Source organism: Scyliorhinus torazame, chromosome 19 (genome assembly GCF_047496885.1).
Source record: "Scyliorhinus torazame isolate Kashiwa2021f chromosome 19, sScyTor2.1, whole genome shotgun sequence".
Taxonomy (NCBI): domain Eukaryota; kingdom Metazoa; phylum Chordata; class Chondrichthyes; order Carcharhiniformes; family Scyliorhinidae; genus Scyliorhinus; species Scyliorhinus torazame.
Genome location: NC_092725.1, coordinates 66,086,345 through 66,113,465, shown reverse-complemented (window position 1 = coordinate 66,113,465; position 27,121 = coordinate 66,086,345). Strand labels below are relative to the sequence as shown.

At 47.6% G+C, this 27,121-nt stretch overlaps 1 protein-coding gene across 3 annotated transcripts in view; it reads right to left on the bottom strand.

Annotated features, from left to right (window-relative positions):
- Positions 1 to 26,530, bottom strand: part of pot1 (protection of telomeres 1 homolog) — a 436,401-nt gene extending 409,871 nt beyond the window's left edge. For 2 of the 3 annotated variants that reach the window (XM_072484444.1, XM_072484446.1), the window contains exon 1: positions 26,061 to 26,269. In XM_072484444.1, coding sequence (XP_072340545.1) covers positions 26,061 to 26,181 — 121 coding nt within the window. In that variant the 5' untranslated portion in view covers positions 26,182 to 26,269. Of the gene's footprint in view, positions 1 to 26,060; positions 26,270 to 26,337 lie in introns of those variants that run through there. The other variant, XM_072484445.1, reaches the window with a different exon arrangement.
- Between the last annotated feature and the right edge of the window lie 591 nt (positions 26,531 to 27,121).

Below are 27,121 nucleotides of genomic sequence, written 5' to 3'. Positions count from 1 at the left end.
TCATCAGCATCTTCTCTTCTGATCCTCCGCAGCAAAAACAAAAGAACAATGCTGAATTCCCACTTAGCAGCATTGGTCTTTCACAGAAGGTCGGCATAGAGTCATAGAGGTCTACAGCACAGGAAAGGCCTTTGGCCAATCGCATCTGTGCCGATCAAAAACAATCACCTAAAGTACATAATCCTATTTTCCAGCACTTGGCCCATAGCCTTGTGTCTTTGGCATCGTAGGTGCACATCTAAATACTTTTCAACTCTTATGAGGGTCTCTGCCTCCACCACCTTTGCAGGGAGGGAGTTCCAGACTCCCACCACCCTCTGGGTGAAAAGACTTTCCCTCATATCCCCTCTAAGCCTCCTGCTCCTTACCTTAAATCTATTCTCCCTGGTCATTGATCCCTCTACCAAGGGGTAAAGCGTCGTCCTGTCTACTCGATCTATGCCCCTCATAATTTTCTCAGTCATGCCACCCCTCAGTCTCCTCAGCTCCAAGGAAACAAAACCCAGTCTATCTGATCTCACTTCATAGCTAAATCTCTCCAGCCCAGGCAACATCCTGGTAAATCTCCTCTGCACCCTTTCCAGTGATATCACATCCCTCCTACAAATTGGATTCCAGAACTGCACACAATAGTCCAACTGCAGGCTAACCAACATTTTTTTGGGTTCCAGCACAACCTCCCTGCTCTTAAACTCTATGCACCAGCTAATAAAGATAAGTATACCGTATGCCGTCTTTACCATTATATCGACCTGCCCTGCTACCTCAAGGAACCAGTGTACATGCACACCAAGGTGCCTCTGACCCTCGGTACTTCCCAGGGTCCTGCCATTCATCATGTATTTCCTTGCCTGGTTTGTCCTGCTCAAGTGCATCACCTTACACTTATCCGGATTGAATTCCATGTGCCACTGATCTGTATCTGTAAATATACCAGGCTCTCAGCTTGAGTTATTCGATATACCAGGCTGCTCCCGCTCAAGCGCTCCTATAATTGTCACCTTCATTCCACCTTTTCGTGGAACATGTCCCAAACTGTAGCCAGGTATCTACGAACTGAAAAACCAGGCTGAGCTTTCACACCTAACTGGCTAGTACAGAAATTATGCATTTTAGCTTTGATTACCCAACTATTTTGCAGTGGTAACTTCCATCGCCGTTACTGCTGCAGAATATTTGTTGCATTTTGCAGAGGGGAAGATTTTCTGTAACCACGGCCTTGACAGGTATGATTTCTCACTTTGGCAAATTTTAAAAAAATGTTTCTGCATTTATGTAGCACCATTTACAACCCCGGAAGTGCCAATGAAATTCTTCTGAGGCCTAGTCACTGCTATCATGTAGGAAACGCAGCAGCCAATCTTTGCAAAGTAAGATCCCCAAAACAGCAATGATCTGATGATTAGTCATGTTGGTTGAGAAGGAAAGAGTGACCAGGCTGCTCTTCCTCCAGCAGTGTCATGGGATCTTCTGCACTTCCTTGAAAGGGCAGACAGACCTCAGTTCAATGTCTCATCTGAAAGGTGGCACCCGACGATGAAGCACTACCTGGGAAAAAGGGACAAAAAAAAAAACTATCCAGGAACCCTTATGTGTCGGACTGTCTCCAACCCACACTCCAGATCAATAACGATGAGCCCGAATGACGGAACACAAGGGACATTCCCATTAGATATGGAACCACAAGACAGTCTCACAGACAACAAAATCCCACAAAACCACAGTGCCAACTAGTCTCTTGCCTAAACTTTTAATGTGTTTGTTTAAAAGTAGCCCGAATTAAAATTAAGACGGCTTTTGTTAAAGAAACAAATTACTTACTGTTCACTCACCCAATTAATCACTCCCAGAACACCACCTCCACGCTCACTGTGAAATCGCTGCCAATGTCACTTTATCAATGTAACGCAGGATTTAAGTACATGGCATGCACAAAAGTTCCAGCACAATGATTGTTTATTCCGCCGGCACCAAACCGATAAATATATTCATGTGGAAAAGCTTATCTTTAAAGGAATGAGCATTTACCAATGACAAGCATGGCGCGACACCCCAGACACAGGAAAACCCATCCAAGAGCGCGACTCTTGCACTCGAAGCAGTCGTTTTGGGGATTTGGTTGCAGAACAGCGGGATCCAATAGAAGTGGCGGTTAGTGATTGCGGCAAAGAAAAAGGGTTGGGAGCCAGACCGCTAGTGCTCATTACGGGTAAGCATCCTCCAAGGCGGCCTTCAGGACGCGCGACAACGCAGAATCGCCGAGCAGAAACCTATAGCCAAGTTCTGCACACAGGAGTGCGGCCTCAACCGGGACCTGGGATTCATGTCACATTACATTCATCCCCCACCATCTGGCCTGCGAAATCGTACCAACTGTCCTGGCTTGACACAATTCACACCTCTTTAACCTGGGGTTACCCCATCTCTGGATCTGTAAAGATTTAATCACCTGCTAATGGTCGCATTCCATGCATTGTCTGGCATCTTTGAATCTGTCTATATATATATATAGATGTTTCTGGAACCTACTTCTTCATTCACCTGAGGAAGGAGAGCGCTCCGAAAGCTAGTGATATCGAAACAAATCTGTTGGCACTTTAACTTGGTGTTGTAAAACTTCTTACAGTGTCAGTTTAGATTAAAGGTTTAAATCCATGATGAAGTGAGATCTCGCCATCTTCCGATTTAAGAGATGAAAATGCTGCCACTGAACCACTCAGTCCAAGGTGCACCTGCAGAGCATCACAAAGGCCCATATTGCTAACCTCCCCTGCACATTTTTGTGTTGTGGGGGTGAGACCCACGCAGACATGGGGAGAATGTGCAAACTCCACACGGACAGTGGCCTGGGACCGGGATCGAACCTGGGTCCTCGGCGCTGCAAGGCAGCAGTGCTAATCACCGTGCCACCAAAGGATTTGCATTTATATTGTGCGCTTCACAACAATGAAGTACTTTTGAAGTGTGGTCATGGGTGTAATGTAGCAAATGTGGCAGCTAGCACCCAAAACAGTAATGACCAGCTGATCTGTTCTTTGTGTGATGGTGATTAGATAAATATTGGCCAGGACATCAGGCATGACTCCGCTGCTCTTCTTTGAAATAGTGCAATAGTTTCTTTTACATTCATCTGAGCAGATAGATGAGGCCTCAGTTTTATGCCTCATCTGAAAGGCGGCACTTGCAGTGCCCCGACTCCCTCAGCACATCAGTATCAAGTGGACGGAGATGTGCAGGTTAAGTGGATTGGCCATGATAAATTGTCCTTAGTGTCCAAAATTGCCCTTAGTGTTGGGTGGGGTTACTGGGTAATGGGGATAGGGTGGAGGTGTGGACTTGGGTAGGGTGCTCTTTCCAAGAGCTGGTGCAGACTCGATGGGCCAAATGGCCTCCTTCTGCACTGTAAATTCTATGAACTGGGAATGAACACGGGCTATTTGGTAAACATGCTTCAAAGCGGCAACATTTTGCAGCCCTGCAGCAGCATCAATATGTCTGCCCTACTTCTCTCCTGAGGCACAAAGAGGGCATTTAACCAAGTGGAGTAAAGAAGTGAGTTAAAATCCTACACCCGGACTTCAACTATTGTGTATATCTCCACCAGTAAAAGTCAAGATCCGAATCACCACTTTATTTCCATTGGCCAAACAAGCATTAGAGCAAGGTAAGTAAATGTTGGGCAGCACAGAAAATAGGAGCTCAACACAACAAACTAAATTCGCTCCTCCACCTAAGACAGGTCTTTGGCTCATATTCACCTCCATATCTCCCTATCCCGAGCCAGTCTTTTCATTTGACTGTTACTTCATTCAATTTTCAGGCCATCCAGCATTGATATTCTCTTCCCCTTTTCCCCTGGAATCTTAGATAGAACATGGAACAGTACAGGTCCTTCGGCCCACGATGTTGTGCCGACCACTTATCCTAATCCAAGATCAACCTAATCTACACCCCTTCAATTTACTGCTGTCCATGTGCCTGTCCGAGAATCACTTAAATGTCCCTAATGACTCTGACTCCACCACCTCTGCTGGTAGTGCATTGCACACACCCACCACTCTCTGTGTAAAGAACCTACCTCTGGCATCTCCCCTGTACCTTCCTCCAATCACCTTAAAATTATGTCCCCTCGTGACAGCCATTTCCGCCCTGGGGAAAAGTCTCTGGCTATCCACTCTATCCATGCCTCTCATCACCTTGTACACCTCTATCAAGTCACTTCTCTTCCTTCTTCGCTCCAGTGAGTAAAGCCCAAGCTCCCTCAACCTTTCTTCATAAGACATGCCCTCCAGTCCAGGCAGCATCCGGGTAAATCTTCTCACCCTCTCCAAAGCATCCACATCCTTCCTATAATGAGGTGACCAGAACTAGACACAATATTCCAAGTGTGCTCCAACCAGGGTTTTATAAAGCTGCAGCAAAACCTTACGGCTCTTAAACTCAATCCCCCTGTTAATGAAAGCCAACACACCATACGCCTTCATAACAACCCTTTCTTTGAGGGATCTATGAGGGATCTATGTACGTGGACCCCAAGATCCCTCTGTTCCTCCATACTTTCAAGAATCCTGCCTTTTACCCTGTATTCAGCATTCAAATTCGACCTTCCAAAATGAATCACTTCACATTTATCTAGGTTGAACTCCATCTGCCACTTCTCAGCCCAGCTCTGCACCCTGTCAATGTCCTGTTGGAACCTGCAACAGCCTTCAACACTATCTGCAACTCCACTAACCTTTGTGTCATCGACAAACTTACTAACCCACCCTTCCACTTCCAAGTCATTTATAAAAACTACAAAGAGCAGAGGTCCTAGAACAGATCCTTGTGGGACTCCACTGGTCAACCTCCAGGCAGAATACTTTCCATCCACTACCACTCGCTGTCATCTTTTGGCCAGCTAATTCTGTATCCTGACAGCCAAATCTTCCTCTATCCCATGCCCCTTCACTTTCTGAATGAGCCTACATGGCGAACCATCAAATGCCTTACTGAAATCCATATACACCACATCCACTGCCTGGCCTTCACCATGTGTCTCGTCACATCCTCAAAAAATTCAATGAGGCTTGTGAGGCATGACCTACCCCTCACAAAGCCACGCTGACTGTCTTTAATCAAACTATGTTTTTCTAAATAATCATAAATCCTATCTCTCAGAATCCTTTCCAGTATTTTGCTCACCATGGACGCAAGACTGACTGGTCTGTAATTCCCAGGGATTTCCCCATTCTCTTTCTTGAACAGGGGAACAACATTTGCCTCCCTCCAATCATCCGGCACTACTCCAATGGAGAGTGAGGACACAAAGATCATCACCAACGGTGCAGCAATCTCCTCCCTTGCTTCCCGTAGTAACCTTGGGAATATCCCGTCTGGCCCAGGGGACTTATCTATCCTGATGTTTTTCAAAATTTCCAGCACATCCTCCTTCTTAATATCAATCTGTTTGAGCTTATTAACCTGGTTCACACTGTTCTCACGAACAGTAAGGTCGCTCTCTCTGGTGAATACTGAAGCAAAATATTCATTTAGGGCCTCCCCTACGTCCTCAGACTCTAGGCACAAGTTCCCTCCACTATCCCTGATCGGCCCCACTCTCACTCTGATCATGCTCTTATTTCTCACGAGTGTAGAACGTCTTTTCCCTAATCCTTTCCGGCAGGGCTTTTTCATGCACCCTTCTAGCTCTCCCAAGTGCAATTTGAGTTCCTTCCTGGCTACCTTGTCACCCTCTCGAGCCGTGCCAGATCCTTGCTCCTCAACCTTACATAAGCTTCCTTCTTCCTCATGACTAGAAGCTCCACTTATCTTGTCATCCAAGGCTCCTTCACCTTACCATTCATTCCTCGTCTCAGCAGGACAAAACTATCCAGGACTCGCACCAAGTGCTCCTTAATGTCTCTTACTACGCTGTTTCCTCTTAAGATGTGCCCGGCCCAGTCTCTCTGTCTTTTTCTAATTACGTTCAACAAATCTCTTCGATCTTTCACTCCCCTCAGCGCTTCCATCATTTGTAACTTTATCTGTCCAGCGCAAGCAAGTTGATCTTCTCTTTCCATAAGGTCCAAGTCACACATCCATACAAACCATCTTGCTCCTTAAGCATCTTCCAAAACATCGTGGTAGTCACTTAATAATGGGAATCTTCAAATACATCCCAGCTTTCCTTACCTGCTTCAGCTGCTAGGAGTCAGAAACCCAGAACTAAGATTTATTTTTCCAAGTTTCTGTCGGCATTTTAAGAAATCACATCTCAATTGCCCATTGCTCTCCAATCGTGAAGGCGGCAATATTTGGAATCCTACATATAGCTCCCAATGCAACCTTTCCCCAAAGACCATCCTGACTCCCAAACAGCACATTGTTCCCAACAGTACCCACTGTCATGATGTATCCATTTATTTCTCTTCACATTTACTGTGAGACAAACTGTATGGTAACCTCACAAAACGTTGTAATTTTGTCTGCAGAAGTACGGATTTAGAAGTTATTGGTGCAGCAGGGGAGGGTTGTGGTTCTGCTTTTCATGCTGGAGCCGAGTGTTCACCACAGAACTGGGACAATGTGGAGAGCGCAGGTGATGGAGCACAGAAAGATCCCAAACTGGAACTGTATTGCGGGAGTGAGCAAGGAGTGGACCTTGATGATAACACAAGTATTCTCAAGAGAAAAACGTGACAACGTACAGGGTTTGGATAAAGGCTGAAAATCCACAACTGACTGGTGCTCTCAACCCTCAACACCTTAAGGGATGCGCTGACAGGTCAGCACGGTGGCATAGTGGGTTAGCAATGCAGTCTCACGGCGCCGAGGTCCCAGGTTCGATCCCAGCCCTGGGTTACTGTCCGTGTGGTGTTTGCACATTCTCCCAGTGTTTGCGTGGGTTTCGCCCCACAACACAAAGATGCGCAAGGTAGGTGGATTGAACACGCTGAATTGCCCCTTGGAAAAAATGAATTGGATACTCATAATTTAAAAACAAAAGAGATGCGCTGACACATACAGGTTTTACTCACAATTTGCAACAATTTAACCCAATGTTTATTCCAGTGATAAACTAACAGGAAGAGAACAAGGATTAAGTATTTCTTTTCACTTCACCACAGTTACAGTTTCAGTTACAGCAGAACGAAAACCATGCAAGTGTTCTATTCATGAAAAAAAAGATAAAATTCCTTTGTCAAAAATAAACACACTCTGAAATAAATTTAATCTGCTGTGATTTTCGCAGTTTCCAGAGTGTCAGTTATACAACTTTAAAAATAACCTCCAACATCATCATGCTTAAATAATAACGGAAACATTCTCATCAACAGCTGGCTATTTACCTACAATTATTTCACACATGTTCAACGACAAATTATAAAACAGTCAGCACCAAAAATTACCGCTTCATCTCACATATAACAAAGCAAGCATTCACGGAGGCCAAACATTCTTTCTTCAATCCAATTTAAATGACTTTCAACTAAATGTTCTTTTTTTTTTTTAAACCTGAACGTGGTTTCTTACAAACCAGTTAATAATAGTCACTTATTGTCACAAGTAGGGTTCAATGAAGTTACTGTGAAAAGCCCCTGGTCGCCACATTCCGACGCCTGTTCGGGGAGGCTGGAACGGGAATTGAACCCGCACTGCTCTTGTTCTGCATTGCAAGCCAGCTGTCTTAGCCCACTGTGCTAAACCAGTCACTGTTATTAGCATACTTAAAAATCGTTACCAAGGAATTTTGCAAGTTTAACTCAGCAGGTGAGTTGAAAGAACCCCTTCCCCAAACAGGCCATCTCACTCCTGTCTAAATGTGACATACTCCTCGTGGGGGGCCGGTTTAGCTCGGTTGACTGGACAGCTGGTTCGTGATGCAGAGCGAGGCCACCAGCACGGGTTCAATTCCCATACTGGCTGATTCATTATTCATGAATCTTCTTGACCTTGCCCCCTCAGCTTAAATCGACACCAGTCAGCTCTCTCCCCCTTCAAAGGGGAAAGCAACCTATGGTCACCTGGGACTACAGCAACTTTGCTTTATTTACTCCTCGTCTCTGTTGGAACAAACAAAATTGAAGGTGATGGAGCACAGAAAGATCCCAAACTGGAAATGTATTGCGGAAGTGAACAAGTAGTGGACCTTGAAGATAATAACAGAAGCATTCTCAAGAGAAAAATGTGTATTGTATAAATGATAAACAGGGTCTCCCGAATAACCAGATGTGCCTCTTGCTGCAATTGATAAACAGGGAGTCTCAGAGAAAATTAAAGAGATCTCTTGGTAAAGAAAGAGCTGACCTGACAGCAGATGAACACCAACTTCACACAAAGCAAGGAGTGGAGCCCACAACAGATGAAGCTGAATGTAAAGAGGGTTCTGAGGTGGAGACCAAAGAAAATGAGGTGGAGGTGCTTATGAGATAGAAATTAAAGCTGAAAATGCGAAGAGCCCATTGAAGCAAATACTGACACCAAGTAAAATAGAAAAGCTATTAAGTGTGAGGCAACACCAAATATTCGTTGTGCTAAAAGTGCAATTCAGATGGAAAAGAGTGACTGCGATCAGCGGGTTGAAGTTTCGGACTCATTAGGACATTAATAATAATCTTTATTGTCACAAGTAGGCTTACAGCAACACTTCAATGAAGTTACTGTGAAAAGCCCCTAGTCGCCACATTCCAGCACCTGTTCGGGTACACAGAGGGAGAATTGCATGTCTTTTGGGACTTGTGGGAGGAATCCAGAGCACCCGGAGGAAACCCACGGAGACACGGGGGAGAACGTGCAGACTCCGCACAGACAGTGATCCAAGCCGGGAATCGAACCTAGGTCCCTGGCTCTGTGAAGCAACAGTGCTAACCACTGTGTTACCGTTAGTTTCAGCACAACAAATAAAATTGTGGCCCAGGAGAGATCCGCTGTTATCAAAGAAAAGACACAATATATTAATAGGCTGGCAGAATGAGATGATTTTGGAAGACATGAAGCCATACTTCATTAGGAAAGAAGAGCTAAGCTGAGAGGATGGCATCATGAAATGAAACCACAGTCAGTCAGATCCTGTAAACATCCTGTCACTGTTACGCCTGACAATAGGCCAAAGGCGCAGGTCTCTGAAGAGCTGCATTTTTATTTAGCTTCCCAATTTAAAATGATGAGATTTTATCTTTCCTTTTATCTTTGCTACATTCTGCTGTTCTTGTTCAAAGTGCCAACATGTTATGATGCAATCAAGCTTAAGGTAAAGCTTATGATAGCAAAAAACATACAACTCTGCAAAACCACACTCGTGACCTGATATTGGCCCAGGCAAAACATTGATTACTTCGGAGAAGTGTTGCACCATTTAAATGATCTTGCCAACCCCATTCAAATAGTTCCAGGTTTTCGATTCAGGATTATATTTTCTTTCCAACAATTTTTGCTCCAAGCGTGTAATTTTACCATGACCTCATTCTATTAGCTCAGCTGTAAGTTTAATCACCCAGAGGAATACTGCCACATACCTATGTCATATCCGGAATCATCCAATGCAGCTCTTTGTTATCTTAAAGCACAGTGCCACCCCCGATATGCAGAATTACAGCCTTAATACACAGCACCATGATGCCTATACGCAGTATCATTCCTGACATGCATTGCAACTCCAATTTCCAATGTCGTAATCCTGATGTGCATGTACCTCATACACTGCAGGAAAGGATGTCCCAAAGAGTGGTACATTGGCGAGACCATGCAGACGCTGCGACATCGGATGAACGGACATTGCGCGACAATCGCCAGGCAGGAATCTTCATGGCCAACATTTATCTTCCACTCCCGACTGACCCCAAGATGGCACTGAGCCAGCTTCTAGCACAACTTGGAATGGTTCGATGTGACTCGATTGGTTTGCTAAGCCAATCCAGGTGGCAGTTAAGGGCAGGCGGTAGCGCAGTGGTATTGTCACTGGTCTAGTAAACCAGAGGCCCATTGTAATGCTCTGGGAATCCAGGTTCAAATCCCGCCACTGCAGATGGTGAAATTTTAACTCAATAAAATTCTGGAATTAAAAGTCTAATGATGGCCGTGAAATCGTGGTCGTAAAAACCCATCTGGTTCACTCATGTCGTTCAGGAAAGGAAATCTGCCGTTCTTAACTGGTCTGGCCTACATGTGACTCTAGACCCACAGCAATGTGGTTGACTCTTAACTGCCTCAAGGGCAATTAGGGATGGGGAATAAATGCTGGCACAGCCTGCGACGCCTATGTCCCATGAACAAATTTTTTTTAAAGTTTAAGAGTTAATCATGCTGGTGGAGCACCAAATTCACTGAAACCACATTGGGCAAGGACAGCAAGTTACCTTCCCTGAACTATTCAGTCAGTGAACTTTTTTTTTTACAACGATCCAACAGCTTCATCTTCATTTATACTGATGGTAGCTTTTTATTTTCGCATTTTTAAACTGATTTCAAAATCTCAAATTGCAGTGGTGAGATTAGAGTTCATGTCCCATGGATCACTCACCCATTTCACAACACGCTTTAATACTACATGATACGATTTTTACATCAAATTCTTACTTTCTCACCTTCAATTACTACTGCCACCCCGAGCACTCAGCAATTGTCCTTCAACCATTTATATTCCAGTCTAGTTGGTATAGCTTAAAATGCTTTCTCCAAATAGACTCTAAATTTGGAAAGGTAAGATCGTTAAATGGCACTGCAGGATTCTTCTTGGAATTCGTACACACGTAGTATGACTATTTCACACAGTCACCATAGCTCTTCAGTAAAATCATAGGGAGAAAACCACAACATTGTTCTGCATTTTGTAATTCTCAAGAGTGCCTTCCCAACACTGTCTGCCCTATCATTCATCATTCTGCGGTTGCAATAAGCTTGTAAAGTAAATTAATTCTAGAATCATAGAATGCCTACAGTGCAGAAGGAGGCCATTCAGCCCATGAGGTCTGCACTGACTCTCTGAAAGAGCACCCTACCTAGACCCACTCCCCTGCCCTATCCTCACAATCTCACCTAACCTACACATCTTTGGACACTAACGGGCAATTTAGCATGGCCAATCCATCTAAACCTGCACATCTTTGAACTGTGGGAGGAAACTAGAGCACCCGGAGAAAACCCATGGAGACACGGGGAGAATGTGCAAACTTCACACAGACAATCACCCAAGGTCGAAATGAAAAGCGAATCAGTAATTATAAATATTGTTCCCCAATGCTCAATACCCGTGAGTACAAATGTGCAGGAAGTGATCTCTTGGTAACAATGAATATTTTTCATCATGACACATAATTCTTCATTCAAAATATGTTTCTGAAAGAAAAACTATGATCAGATCATATCCTGAAGGCATGCAATATATGATAGTTGCCTTATGTGATAACATTGAAACTCTGGGGTGGCAAGGTCACTCACAAATGTAAATTATGGGACTTCATTGTGTATCTTTCACATAGTGATGCTGAGATAGATGAAGTGAAGTAACAAACTCTCACCAGTGCCTCACCAGTGATCTAAAACCCTATTTCTGCACTACACCTGCCATGTGGCACACCTATAACCTGCCGCATCCAACTGTGACAGCTGTTTCTCTCTGTGCAGCAAATAACTAAGCTTGGTGACAGCTTTGATTTTCTTGGCATGTCATGAAGCAAAATAATCACAACTTACTCGGAGGTTAGAATGGCCCTTCTGAATTTTATACAACACCTGTCAGTGAAATTTATAAGATGACCGCTTGCTGAGTAGCTAAAATATTAAAAGGTTGATCAATCTTGTATTGGACTTCTTTAAAACTGACAGAAAAGTACAAGATTATTTTTTTAATTCCTCCCACGTCACGTACAATCACGACGAACGATGTATTCCTCAGTTTCACCCCCTTGCAAGTGTCAGTATCACTGACCGACTTAGTAGTGAACTGGATCACAGAATTACAAGTAAGGTGACTGAATCCGGGGTATTGGTAGCAGATAGTAATTACACCGTTACAGGAACCACAAGCTGGGTCGGGCACGTTGTAAGTCAAGATAACATATATATTTTTTTATACATTTAGTGTACCCAATTAATTATTTCCAATTAAGGGGCAATTTAGCGTGGCCAATCCATCTAGCCTGCACATCTTTGGGTTGTGGGGGTGAAACACGGGGAGAATGTGCAAACTCCACACAGACAGTGACCCAGAGCCGGAATCGAACCTGGGCGCCGTGAGACTTCAGGGCTAACCCACTGCGCCACCGTGCTGCCTCAAAATAACATACATAGGTACAAAGAGTTCAAGAAGGATAGGCGAGTGGTTCCCTTGTACAGCTTGAATGTCAAGAGTCATCATACCAGTGCTGCAGAAGAAAAATGTGATAATGTTCCACAGAAAAAAAGCATCAGAATAAAAGTTGGGTTTAAAAAGATGTCAGATTAAAATAAGGAAAATGACATATCCTCTTTAACAATATTGGATAAAGTGAGCAACATGGGCAAATTAGAAATGATGGAGGTATAGAGGGGGGGGTCAACTGACCAAAACATGCCAGGATTGACTGCATAAACTGGTCCAACACACCACAGGATTAAGTGCATAGGGACTTCCAGTGGCGACATCTATTAGAGGTCGCATGTTGGGTGGCTCCTGCTAGAGCTTTCATTTTTTTGGCCCTTTTCACCCAGTTTTGGGGGGTTATTTTATATGAATGGTCTCATAGAACACACAGTGCAGAAGGAGTCCATTTGGCCCATCAGGTCTGCACCGACCCACTTAAGCCCTCACTCCCATCCTATCCCCATAACCCTTCCTAACCTTTTTGGTCACTAAGGGCAATTTAGCATGGCCAATTCACCTAACCTGCCCATCTTTGGACTGTGGGAGCAAACCGGAGGAAATCCACACAGACACGGGGAGAACGTGCAGACTCTGCACAGACAGTGACCCAGCAGGGAGTCAAACCTGGGACCCTGGCGCTGTGAAGCCACAGTGCTAACCACTTGTGCAACCATGGTGCCCTAACCTGCTGCCTCCAGTGAAGTTGTGGTAATCAAAGGATGTCGAAAACCCAATGGAAGACTACAGGATGTAAAGGAACAAGCTCTAGTCCGCCTGAGAGCTCGGGTTCGGTGAGGAGTGCTGTGGGAGGAAAGGTGGTGGGGGAAAGCTCACGGGGTGGGGCTGCCGAGGTGATGACGGTGGAGTTTGAGTGGCAGTTTACCAAGCCTTTTGAGCAGCATGGAAAGGAGAGGATGGGAACGCTCAAAAAAGATGGACGATACGTTGGCGCCGATAAAGGAGGCTCTTGGAAAGACTTCGACTGTGGTGAGGGAGCAGGGAGAGGTGTTGAAGGAGACATTGTCACGGCACAGCGACCAGCTCGCCTCAATGGAGAGGAGCTGTAGAAGGTGGAGGAGAATAATGAAGGGCTGAGATCCAAGGTGGAAAGCAGGTCACAGCAGCAGAATCATTGTCACAGCAGCAGAATCTTCGGATCGTGGGACTGCCCGAGGGATTGGAGGGCTGGAGGCCAACGGAGTACCTTTTGGAGATGTTTACCGAGTTGTTGGGGGAGGAGAACACCTCCCTCTTTGGGCTGGATAGGGCTCATCAGTTGACCCAGCCAAAGCCAAAGGCAAATGAGCCACCAAGAGCTGAGATGGTCTGTATTCACAGCTATCAGATGAAGGCGAAGGTGCTGAGATGGGCCAAGCAGAATCGAAAGGTGAGGTGGGAAAGCAGTGGTATTCGTATATACCAGATACCAGCTGGCAAGACCATGGGTGGCACTTTATAAGAGTAATGTCCGGGGTGGTTTATCAGGTGAACTTGAAATTCCGGCATAACTCCAGGGGCTATTTCTTTGAGATGGTGGAGGAGGCAGAGGCGTTGGTGAGGGCTGATGGGTTGGGACTGAACTGAGTTTGGATTTTGTTTCCTTATGTTGTGGGAGAGGGGTTGGTTTGGGGACGCTGGGATAATAATTAAATCATACATATTAGTGTCACAAGTAGGCTTAGATTAACACTGCAAAGAAGTTACAGTGATAATGTGTGGGTGGGGGGTTTCTGGCCCCTTTTGTTTGGGGTTTAGCATGTTTGGCTGGTTTAGAAGGGCTGGGAGTGTGTGTGGGGGGGGGTGGTTCTGTTGTTTTTTTTTGGACTTGGTACGTGGGAGGAGGGGACTCTGGCGGGGGCCACCTCGCTGGCAAACTGGAGTTGGCTGGTGAACATGAGCGAGGTGGGGGGGAGGGGCCACCGTCGGCCAAGCTTGTGTGGACAGGTTTTGATGGGCCTGGGCGGTGTAAATGGTGGGGGGGGTGGGGAGAGTGCAGAGAGGGGCGGTTTTGAGAGGAAGAGGTTGGGGAGGCGTAGCTGGCTAGCGGAGACTAGTAGGGCCTGGTCATGGCTGATAAGAGGGGGAGGGGGAGGGGGGAACCCTCCCACCCCCTCAGTCTGAATGGTAACGTGGAACGTGCAGGGGTTGGGTGGGCTGGTTAAGTGGGTGAGAGTCTCATTTAATGAGCTTGAGAGCCGATGTGATGCTGTTGCAGGAGACCCATTGAGGGTGAAGAACCAGGTTAGGCTTCCGAAGGGTTGGGGGAGTCATGTGTTCCACTCGTGCTTTGATAGCAGTGCCCGGGCGGTACTTGTGGATAACAGAGTTAGCTTTCAGATGGAGAAGGTGGTGGCAGATCAGGGGGACAGATACGTCATAGTAATGGGTACTTTGTAGGGGAGGTTGGTGGTGTTGGTTAGCGTGTATACTCCAAGTTTTATGAAGAGAATGTTGGCGGCTATACCCAGTCTGGACACGTATCAGTTAATTTTAGCGCGATATTTAATTAGTGTTACATCCGAAGATGGGTCGATCTAAACCTTGCTCGCTGACGCCTTTGGGGTGGCGGGGTGGCGGGGGGGGGGGGGGGGGGGGGGGGGGGGGGGGGCAGTGTTTATGAAGGAGATGGGGACTTGTTCTTACATCCAGGGGGCAGAGTATTCCTTTTATTCGCCAGTCCTTCATGGATTATTCAAGGATTGATTTCTTTATTATGCTGTCGGGGCTGATGAAAACGGAATACTTGGCGATTGTAATTTTGGATCATGCTCTGCATTTGGTGGATGTGACCCTGGAAAGGAGGCCGACACAGAGGCCGGCGTTGTGGTTGGTTGTCTGCTTGCGGATCTCAGTTTTTGTGCGAGGGTGGCAAAGGTGGTCGGCGATTATGTGGGGTTTAATAAGAATGGGGAGGTCTCACCATCAATGGTTTGGGAAGCGCTGAAGGCGGTGGTAAGTGGTGAAATCAACTCCTACAAGGCACAGTTGGGATAGGGAGGCAAGAGAGGAGCGGCAATGGCTAGTAGATGAAATCTTGGAAGTTGATGGGAAGTACGTGGAGAATCCCACGCCAGAGGTTTTGGTCAGTAGAAAGGAACTGCAGACACAGTTTGACATTGTCTGCCGGGAAAGCAGTACGCCAGTTAAGGCAGGCAAAGTGGTATGGTGTGCGTGTACGGGGAGAAGGCCAGTCAGCTGTTGGCGAGACAGCTCCGCTGGCACGCGGCCTCACAAGATTGTTCATGTCTGGGATGGGGGGAAGGGGCTGGCGATGGCACTGGAGCAGGTTAACTGGGCACTTTAGGAGTTTTATATGAGGTTATATAGTTCGGAGCCTCCGGGGGATGTCAGATATGAGGAAGTTTTTGGAGGGGCTTGAGTGTCCAAACGTAAGAGAGGAGGAGAAGGCAGGGTTGGAGGAGCCGGGAGAATGGAGGAGGTTCAGACAGCGATAGGGAAGATGCAAAAAGATAAAGCACCGACGGCAGATAGCTTCCCGGTGGAATTCTATAAGAAGTTTTTGGATAGCCTGGCGCTGCTGTTGGGGGAGATGTTTAAAGACGTGGTGGCTAAAGGAGTGCTTCCAGAGTTGATGGGACAGGTTGTTAAAAAAGGATAAGGACACGGTGGTGTGGATTGTATCGGCCGATGTCTGTTAAATGTGGATGCCAATATTCTTACTAAAATGTTGCCACTTAGGGTGGAGGGGTGCCTTCCGCAGTTGATTGGGGAGGATCAGACAGGGTTTGTGAAGGGTAGGCAGTTGTCCTTGAATGTGCGGCGCTTGTTAAATGTGTTCCTCGCCCCATCAGGAAGGAGCCGGAGGTGGTGGGGGCACTGGATGCGAAGAAGGCGTTTGATGGGGTACATAGAACATAGAACGATACAGCGCAGTACAGGCCCTTCGGCCCACGATGTTGCACCGACATGGGAAGTCAAAAAACAAAAGCCATCTAACCTACACTATGCCATTATCATCCATATGCTTATCCAATAAACTTTTAAATGCCCTCAATGTTGGCGAGTTCACTACTGTTGCAGGTAGGGCATTCCACGGCCTCACCACTCTTTGCGTAAAGAGCCTACCTCTGACCTCTGTCCTATATCTATTACCCCTCAGTTTAAGGCTATGTCCCTTCGTGCTAGCCATTTCCATCCGCGGGAGAAGGCTCTCACTGTCCACCCTATCTAACCCTCTGATCATTTTGTATGCCTCTATTAAGTCTCCTTTTAACCTTCTTCTCTCTAACGAAAACAACCTCAAGTCCATCAGCCTTTCCTCATAAGATTTTCCCTCCATACCAGGCAACATCCTGGTAAATCTCCTCTGCACCCGTTCCAAAGCTTCCACGTCCTTCCTATAATGGGGTGACCAGAACTGTAGGCAATACTCCAAATGCGGCCGTACCAGAGTTTTGTACAGCTGCAACATGACCGCATGACTCCGGAACTCAATCCCTCTACCAATAAAGGCCAACGCACCATAGGCCTTCTGCACAACCCTATCAACCTAGAGTGGGGTTATTTGTTTGCAGTGTTGGAGCAGTTTAGGATTGGGCCAGTTTGTGGCGTGTGTCAAGTTTTTATACAAGGAGCCGAAGGGGGGTGTACAAATGAAGTGAACTCAGGATATTTTCAGTTGCAGTGGGGAACGAGCCAGGGGTATCCCATGTCCCCCCTTTTGTTTGGGTGGGTGGTCAGGGGGTGTGGCTCTATTACTATTGGGTGGCGTACGTCAAGAAGGTACGGGATGGGGTAGGGAGCAGGAGGCAATGTGGGTGAGGATGGAGGCAGGCTCTTATAAGGGTTCGGGGTTGCGGGTACTGGCAATGGCGCTGCTCTTGTTTGCCCCTGGGAAATACTCAGGTAATCTGGCAGTGGTAGACACGCTGAAGATTTGGAGGCAATTTCGGCAGCATTTTAAATTGGGGGTGGGGCCAAAGCTGATGCCCGTTCAAGAGAATCAGGTGTTTGAGCCAGCGAGAGTGGATCTTGGGTTTTGGCGTTGGGTGGAGCGGGGGTTTATGGACATGAAAGAACTACTTTTGAAAGGGCGGTTTGCGAGTTTGGAAGAGTTGAGGGAGAAGTTTGGGTTTCCACAGGGGTAGGCCTTTCGATATATGCAAGTGCGGGACTTTGCAAGGAAATCTTTCCTGCCGTTTCCGGTGACACCTCCCTCCTTGTTGTTGGAGACGGTGCTGTTGGTAATGGGGTTGGAAGGGGGGTCACCACGATTGATGGGAAGATTTTGGAGGAAGAAATGGTGTCGCTGGAGGGGATTAAGGCCAAGTATAGCCGTGGGCAGCACGACAGTGCAGTGTGTAGCACAGTTGCTTCACAGCTTCAGGGTCCCAGGTTCGATTCCTGGCTTGGGTCCCTGTCTGTGCGGAGTCTGCACGTTCTCCCAGTGTCTGCGTGGGTTTCCTCCGGGTCATCAACAGATCTAACACAAGCCATGATTGACTGCAACAACTGACCCAACATGGGCAGGAATGACTCCATCAACTGACACAATGCAGGCGGGGCATTACTGCATAAACTGACCAAATGCACGCAGTATTGACTGCATCAACTGACCCAATGTAAGCCAGAAATGCCTGCATCAACTGGCCGAACGCAAGCGAGGAATGACTGCATCAACTGACTCAATGCAGGCGGGGAATGACTGCATCAACTGACCCAATGCAGGCGGGGAATGACTGCATCAACTGACCCAATGCAGGCGGGGCATTACTGAATAAAATGGCTGAATACAAGCAGGGAATGATTGCATCAACTGATCCAACACAAGCCGAGAATGTCTGCATCAACTCACCCAATGCAGACGGGACATTACTGCATCAACTGACCCAATGCAAGCTAGGAATGACTCCATAAACTGACCGATCGCAAACCGGAAATGCCTGCATCAATTGGCCGAACGCAAGACGGGAATGACTGCATCAACTAACACAATGCAGACTGGGAATGACTGCATCAACTGACCCAACGCAAGTCAGGAATTACTGCATCAACTAACAGAACACAAGCCGGGAATGCCTGCATCAATTGATCCAACACAACCCGGGAATGGCTGCATCAACTGATCCAATATAAGCCAGGAATTACTGCATCAACTGACCCAATGCAAACTGGGAACGACTGCATCAACTGACCCATCACAAGCCAGGAATGACTGCATCAACTGAGCCAACACAAGCCGGGATGACTGCATCAACTGAGCCAACACAAGCCGGGAATGACTGCGCCAACTGACCCAATGCAAACTGGGAATGACTGCATCACCTGACCAATTGCAGGCCGGGAATGACTGCATCAACTGACCCAACGCAAGCTGGGAACGACTGCATCAACTGACCCAACGTAAGCCAGGAATGACCTCATCAACTGACCCAATGCAAACTGAGAATGACTGCACCAACTGACCCAACATAAGTCGGGAATGTCTGCATCAACTGAGCCAACACAAGCCGGGAATGTCTGCATCAACTGACCCAATGCAAACTGAGAATGACTGCATCAACTGACCCAATGCAAACTGGGAATGACTGCATCAACTGACCCAACATAAGTCGGGAATGTCTGCATCAACTGACCCAACACAAGCCGGGAATGACTGCATCAACTGACCCAACATAAGTCGGGAATGTCTGCATCAACTGACCCAACACAAGCCGGGAATGACTGCATCAACTGACCCAACGTAAGTCGGGAATGACTGCATCAACTGACCCAACGCAAGTCGGGAATGACTGCATCAACTGACCCAACACAAGCCGGGAATGACTGCATCAACTGGTCGAACGCAAGCCAGGAATGACTGCATCAACTGGTCGAACGCAAGTCGGGAATGACTGCATCAACTGACCCAACACAAGCCGGGAATGACTGCATCAACTGACCCAACGCAAGTCGGAAATGACTGCATCAACTGACCCAACACAAGCCGGGAATGACTGCATCAACTGGTCGAACGCAAGCCAGGAATGACTGCATCATCTGACCCTACGCAAGCCGGGAATGACTGCATCAACCGACCCAATACAAACTGGGAATGACTGCATCAACTGACCAACGCACACTGGGAATGACTGCACCAACTGACCAACGCAAACTGGGAATGACTGCATCAACTGACCAACGCAAACTGGGAATGGCTGCATCAACTGACCCAACACAAGCTGGGAATGACTGCGTCAACTGATCCAACACAAGCCGGGAATGACTGCATCAAATGACCCATAACAACCCGGACTGACAGCATCAACTGACCGAACACAAGCCGGGAATGACTGCACCAACTGACCCAATGCAAACTGGGAATGACTGCATCACCTGACCAATTTCAGGCCGGGAAAGACTGCATCAACTGACCCAACGCAAGCTGGGAACGACTGAATCAACTGACCCAACGCAAGCCAGGAATGACCTCATCAACTGACCCAATGCAAACTGGGAATGACTGCATCAACTGACCCAACATAAGTCGGGAATGTCTGCATCAACTGACCCAACGCAAGTCGGAAATGACTGCATCAACTGACCCAACACAAGCCGGGAATGACTGCATCAACTGGTCGAACGCAAGTCGGGAATGACTGCATCAACTGACCCAACACAAGCCGGGAATGACTGCATCAACTGACCCAACACAAGCCGGGAATGACTGCATCAACTGACCCAACGCAAGTCGGGAATGACTGCATCAACTGACCCAACACAAGCCGGGAATGACTGCATCAACTGACCCAACACAAGCCGGGAATGACTGCATCAACTGACCCAACGCAAGTCGGGAATGACTGCATCAACTGACCCAACACAAGCCGGGAATGACTGCATCAACTGGTCGAACGCAAGTCAGGAATGACTGCATCAACTGACCCAACACAAGCCGGGAATGACTGCATCAACTGGTCGAACGCAAGCCAGGAATGACTGCATCAACTGGTCGAACGCAAGTCGGGAATGACTGCATCAACTGACCCAACACAAACCGGGAATGACTGCATCAACTGACCCAACGCAAGTCGGGAATGACTGCATCAACTGGTCGAACGCAAGCCAGGAATGACTGCATCAACTGACCCAACGCATGTCGGGAATGACTGCATCAACTGACCCAACACAAGCCGGGAATGACTGCATCAACTGACCCAACACAAGCCGGGAATGACTGCATCAACTGACCCAACGCAAGTCGGGAATGACTGCATCAACTGACCCAACACAAGCCGGGAATGACTGCATCAACTGGTCGAACGCAAGTCAGGAATGACTGCATCAACTGACCCAACACAAGCCGGGAATGACTGCATCAACTGGTCGAACGCAAGCCAGGAATGACTGCATCAACTGGTCGAACGCAAGTCGGGAATGACTGCATCAACTGACCCAACACAAACCGGGAATGACTGCATCAACTGACCCAACGCAAGTCGGGAATGACTGCATCAACTGGTCGAACGCAAGCCAGGAATGACTGCATCAACTGACCCTACGCAAGCCGGGAATGACTGCATCAACCGACCCAATACAAACTGGGAATGACTGCATCAACTGACCAACGCAAACTGGGAATGACTGCATCAACTGACCAACGCAAACTGGGAATGACTGCACCAACTGACCAACGCAAACTGGGAATGACTGCATCAACTGACCAACGCAAACTGGGAATGGCTGCATCAACTGACCAACGCAAACTGGGAATGGCTGCATCAACTGACCCAACACAAGCTGGGAATGACTGCGTCAACTGATCCAACACAAGCCGGGAATGACTGCATCAAATGACCCATAACAACCCGGGAATGACAGCATCAACTGACCCAACACAAGCTGGGAATGACTGCGTCAACTGATCCAACACAAGCCGGGAATGACTGCATCAAATGACCCATAACAACCCGGGAATGACAGTGTCAACTGATCCAACACAAGCCGGGAATGACAGCATCAACTGACCGAACACAAGCCGGGAATGACTGCACCAACTGACCCAATGCAAACTGGGAATGACTGCATCACCTGACCAATTGCAGGCCGGGAATGACTGCATCAACTGACCCAACGCAAGCTGGGAACGACTGCATCAACTGACCCAACGTAAGCCAGGAATGACCTCATCAACTGACCCAATGCAAACTGAGAATGACTGCACCAACTGACCCAACATAAGTCGGGAATGTCTGCATCAACTGAGCCAACACAAGCAGGGAATGTCTGCATCAACTGACCCAATGCAAACTGAGAATGACTGCATCAACTGACCCAATGCAAACTGGGAATGTCTGCATCAACTGACCCAACACAAGCCGGGAATGACTGCATCAACTGACCCAACGCAAGTCGGGAATGACTGCATCAACTGACCCAACACAAGCCGAGAATGACTGCATCAACTGACCCAACGCAAGTCGGGAATGACTGCATCAACTGACCCAACACAAGCCGGGAATGACTGCATCAACTGAGCCAACACAAGCAGGGAATGTCTGCATCAACTGACCCAATGCAAACTGAGAATGACTGCATCAACTGACCCAATGCAAACTGGGAATGTCTGCATCAACTGACCCAACACAAGCCGGGAATGACTGCATCAACTGACCCAACGCAAGTCGGGAATGACTGCATCAACTGAGCCAACACAAGCAGGGAATGTCTGCATCAACTGACCCAATGCAAACTAAGAATGACTGCATCAACTGACCCAATGCAAACTGGGAATGTCTGCATCAACTGACCCAACGCAAGTCGGGAATGACTGCATCAACTGACCCAACACAAGCCGGGAATGACTGCATCAACTGGTCGAACGCAAGCCAGGAATGACTGCATCATCTGACCCTACGCAAGCCGGGAATGCCTGCATCAACTGACCCTACGCAAGCCGGGAATGCCTGCATCATCTGACCCTACGCAAGCCGGGAATGACTGCATCAACCCGACCCAATACAAACTGGGAATGACTGCATCAACTGACCAACGCAAACTGGGAATGACTGCACCAACTGACCAACACAAACTGGGAATGACTGCATCAACTGACCAACGCAAACTGGGAATGGCTGCATCAACTGACCCAACACAAGCTGGGAATGACTGCGTCAACTGATCCAACACAAGCCGGGAATGACTGCATCAAATGACCCATAACAACCCGGGAATGACAGCATCAACTGACCCAACACAAGCCGGGAATGACTGCACCAACTGACCCAATGCAAACTGGGAATGACTGCATCACCTGACCAATTGGAGGCCGGGAACGACTGCATCAACTGACCCAACGCAAGCTGGGAACGACTGCATCAACTGACCCAACGTAAGCCAGGAATGACCTCATCAACTGACCCAATGCAAACTGAGAATGACTGCACCAACTGACCCAACATAAGTCGGGAATGTCTGCATCAACTGAGCCAACACAAGCAGGGAATGTCTGCATCAACTGAGCCAATGCAAACTGAGAATGACTGCATCAACTGACCCAATGCAAACTGGGAATGACTGCATCAACTGACCCAACATAAGTCGGGAATGACTGCATCAACTGACCCAATGCAAACTGGGAATGACTGCATCAACTGACCCAACACAAGCCGGGAATGACTGCATCAACTGACCCAACGCAAGTCGGGAATGACTGCATCAACTGACCCAACACAAGCCGGGAATGACTGCATCAACTGGTCGAACGCAAGCCAGGAATGACTGCATCATCTGACCCTACGCAAGCCGGGAATGCCTGCATCAACTGACCCAACGCAAGCCGGGAATGTCTGCATCAACTGACCCAATGCAAACTGAGAATGACTGCATCAACTGACCCAATACAAACTGGGAATGTCTGCATTAACTGACCCAACACAAGCCGGGAATGACTGCATCAACTGACCCAATGCAAGTCGGGAATGACTGCATCAACTGACCCAACGCAAGTCGGGAATGACTGCATCAACTGACCCAATGCAAACTGGGAATGTCTGCATCAACTGACCCAACACAAGCCGGGAATGACTGCATCAACTGACCCAACGCAAGTCGGGAATGACTGCATCAACTGACCCAACACAAGTCGGGAATGACTGCATCAACTGACCCAACACAAGCCGGGAATGACTGCATCAACTGGTCGAACGCAAGCCAGGAATGACTGCATCATCTGACCCTACGCAAGCCGGGAATGCCTGCATCAACTGACCCTACGCAAGCCGGGAATGCCTGCATCATCTGACCCTACGCAAGCCGGGAATGACTGCATCAACCGACCCAATACAAACTGGGAATGACTGCATCAACTGACCAACGCAAACTGGGAATGACTGCACCAACTGACCAACACAAACTGGGAATGACTGCATCAACTGACCAACGCAAACTGGGAATGGCTGCATCAACTGACCCAACACAAGCTGGGAATGACTGCGTCAACTGATCCAACACAAGCCGGGAATGACTGCATCAAATGACCCATAACAACCCGGGAATGACAGCATCAACTGACCCAACACAAGCCGGGAATGACTGCACCAACTGACCCAATGCAAACTGGGAATGACTGCATCACCTGACCAATTGGAGGCCGGGAACGACTGCATCAACTGACCCAACGCAAGCTGGGAACGACTGCATCAACTGACCCAACGTAAGCCAGGAATGACCTCATCAACTGACCCAATGCAAACTGAGAATGACTGCACCAACTGACCCAACATAAGTCGGGAATGTCTGCATCAACTGAGCCAACACAAGCAGGGAGTGTCTGCATCAACTGAGCCAATGCAAACTGAGAATGACTGCATCAACTGACCCAATGCAAACTGGGAATGACTGCATCAACTGACCCAACATAAGTCGGGAATGTCTGCATCAACTGACCCAACGCAAGTCGGGAATGACTGCATCAACTGACCCAACACAAGCCGGGAATGACTGCATCAACTGGTCGAACGCAAGTCGGGAATGACTGCATCAACTGACCCAACACAAGCCGGGAATGACTGCATCAACTGACCCAACGCAAGTCGGGAATGACTGCATCAACTGACCCAACACAAGCCGGGAATGACTGCACAACTGGTCGAACGCAAGCCAGGAATGACTGCATCATCTGACCCTACGCAAGCCGGGAATGACTGCATCAACCGACCCAATTCAAACTGGGAATGACTGCATCAACTGACCAATGCAAACTGGGAATGACTGCACCAACTGACCAACGCAAACTGGGAATGACTGCATCAACTGACCAACGCAAACTGGGAATGGCTGCATCAACTGACCCAACACAAGCTGGGAATGACTGCGTCAACTGATCCAACACAAGCCGGGAATGACTGCATCAAATGACCCATAACAACCCGGGAATGACAGCATCAACTGACCCAACACAAGCCGGGAATGACTGCATCAACTGAGCCAACACAAGCCGGGAATGACAGCATCAACTGACCCAACACAAGCCGGGAATGACTGCATCAACTGACCCAACACAACAGGGAATGTCTGTATCAACTGATCCAAAGCAAACTGGGAATGACTGCATCACCTGACCGATTGCAGGCCGGGAATGACTGTCAGTGCAGTACAAGGCTGCATCAAGGTGTCCACAAGAAGCAATAATCTTTTGGACATCGTCTAGACATGGATTGGGTATAATATAGGATCCAAAAAATTAACAATGATATAGATTGGTGGGCATCACTCGAGAACAAATTTTCGAGGACAGCACGCTGATGCAATGCTTAGCACTGTTGTCTCACGGTTCCAAGGACCGGGTTCAATTCCGGCCCCGGGTCGCAGTCTGTGTGGAGTTGCACATTCTTCTCGTGTCTGCGTGGGTCTCACCCTCACAAACCCAAAGATGTACAGGGCAGGTGGATTGTCCCTTAATTGGAATTTTTTTTAAAAAGAGAATAAATCTTCTGGGGAGAAATTACTGCGTTTCAATCAATTTCTGTAAAAAAAAGATGCATTCGCAAGTGCAGAAGGTGCCAAGTAAAGTGTTATGAAACTGATCAACTGGAAAAGAAGCTGCAAAGTTTCTCGAGAAAACGTTGCGGATGATCACTGGCTCTTTGAGAATTGGAGGGGAAATGTTGGTCATAGCAACTGGGAGCTGCACCTTTTTACAAATCAGTGAGATAAAAATGACGAGAGTTTTAACCAATCACAATGAAATATTCTTACAGCTGTTTTTGGAACAACTCTCGTTTCAGCTGTCGTTAGATTGTTGACCCGCTTGAGTTGTAATTTTTCTAATAATCGTGGCCAAATAAAAAACAAAATCACTGAAGCAATTACAAGCTCTAATTTTCTATGCAACCCGGTTCAAACAGTGTGCAGAGGTCACTATTTGGACTGTTGAAGCTGGCACAACTATCCCCACTCGGGTGGCCAAAGAAATAAAACAGGGTGTGCAGCTAATGCCCCCGTTGACTGGCATCATTAAAATGCAATGCACTTCCTCGGCTGGCCCACACTTTTACTCTCTGTGAAAGTGCTCTATTACCCAGGTTCTTGTCTCCCTGCGGAGGCCGCTGTTGCAAGTTAAAGTTTCCAGCGCTGCCGATTACCCCTCCAGTCACATTTCAGGGTTAATGCTGCCCCTGTACAATGCAGATAAATGTAGTTGCACGATCTAACGGCCACTTGTCCACCTTAAACTGCAATTGCTATAGACAGTGCAGGATATTTCATTGTTTACATTCAGGATGTTAATTTCCCTTACCCGAAATTGCTAGATTATTGTATCTGACACCAAGGGCCCGGGAACCCTTTGAATGTAAGAGGCATGAACCATTGACTAACTTTTCACAAACACATCCAGCTGCACCTATTATTTTCCCCATTTGCTTTGCACCACATTTTGCTCCTTGATGGTTTGCATTTAAGCCTCATGTGTCCGCTGTGACTCCACCTTTCCAGGAATTAAAGCGAAACTGCAGCTTTGCATTTAGTGCACGGAAACGTACAAATTCATTCTGCCGCGGAAATGTGGGACTCACCCGCTCGGTTCCTGTTCAGAGACTTGGTGCAGGAAAGGGAACCCGGAAGCGATTGATTTACCCACCAGACACGTGTTAAACCAGCAAAGAGGAGGGAGCACAGACGGAGATAGTTTTGATTCTAGTGCTGCCATATAGTGGAGAGTCAGAGCTGCTCTGAATTACTCTGCTGTTTGATTTTGGAGAGACAGAGAGCTGCTCTGACTCACTCTGCCGTCAGACATTGGAAAGTCAGAGAGCTGCTCTAAATCACTCTGCTGTCTGGTATTGCAGCACCCGAGAAGCTGAAGTCCATTGGTTAAACCTGGGGGTTTACCATTGGCTGCATAGTATGTAGCTCCGCCCTGATAGGCGGGGTATAAGAGTCTGTGCCTTCCCAGCTGTCCTCATTCTGTACCTGAGCTGCTGGGTGTACAGGCTCCCCCAGCTGGGTCTGTGATACCCTTTGGGATAGGTCAGGATGACCCGTAGTCGTAGCAAAGGTTAGAGGACAGCCGATCGAGCTTCTCTGGGACACAGGAGGGTCCCGCACAACCTTAAATTCCTGCCACAATCAACAGGGGCATTAACTGCACACCCTGTTTTATTTCTTTGGCCACCCTAGTGTGGATAGTTCTAGTCTATTAAAGCCTTCAGTTATGCTTTAACCTTGTCTTTGCAGTTATTGATTGTGCATCAATTTACTAGACTACAACTTAAGATGAAAGGATGGATCTCCGAATCAAGCTGGAGTGTCTGCAACTCAGTCCCCACGCGACGAACTCAGCGGCGATTTTCAAGCACT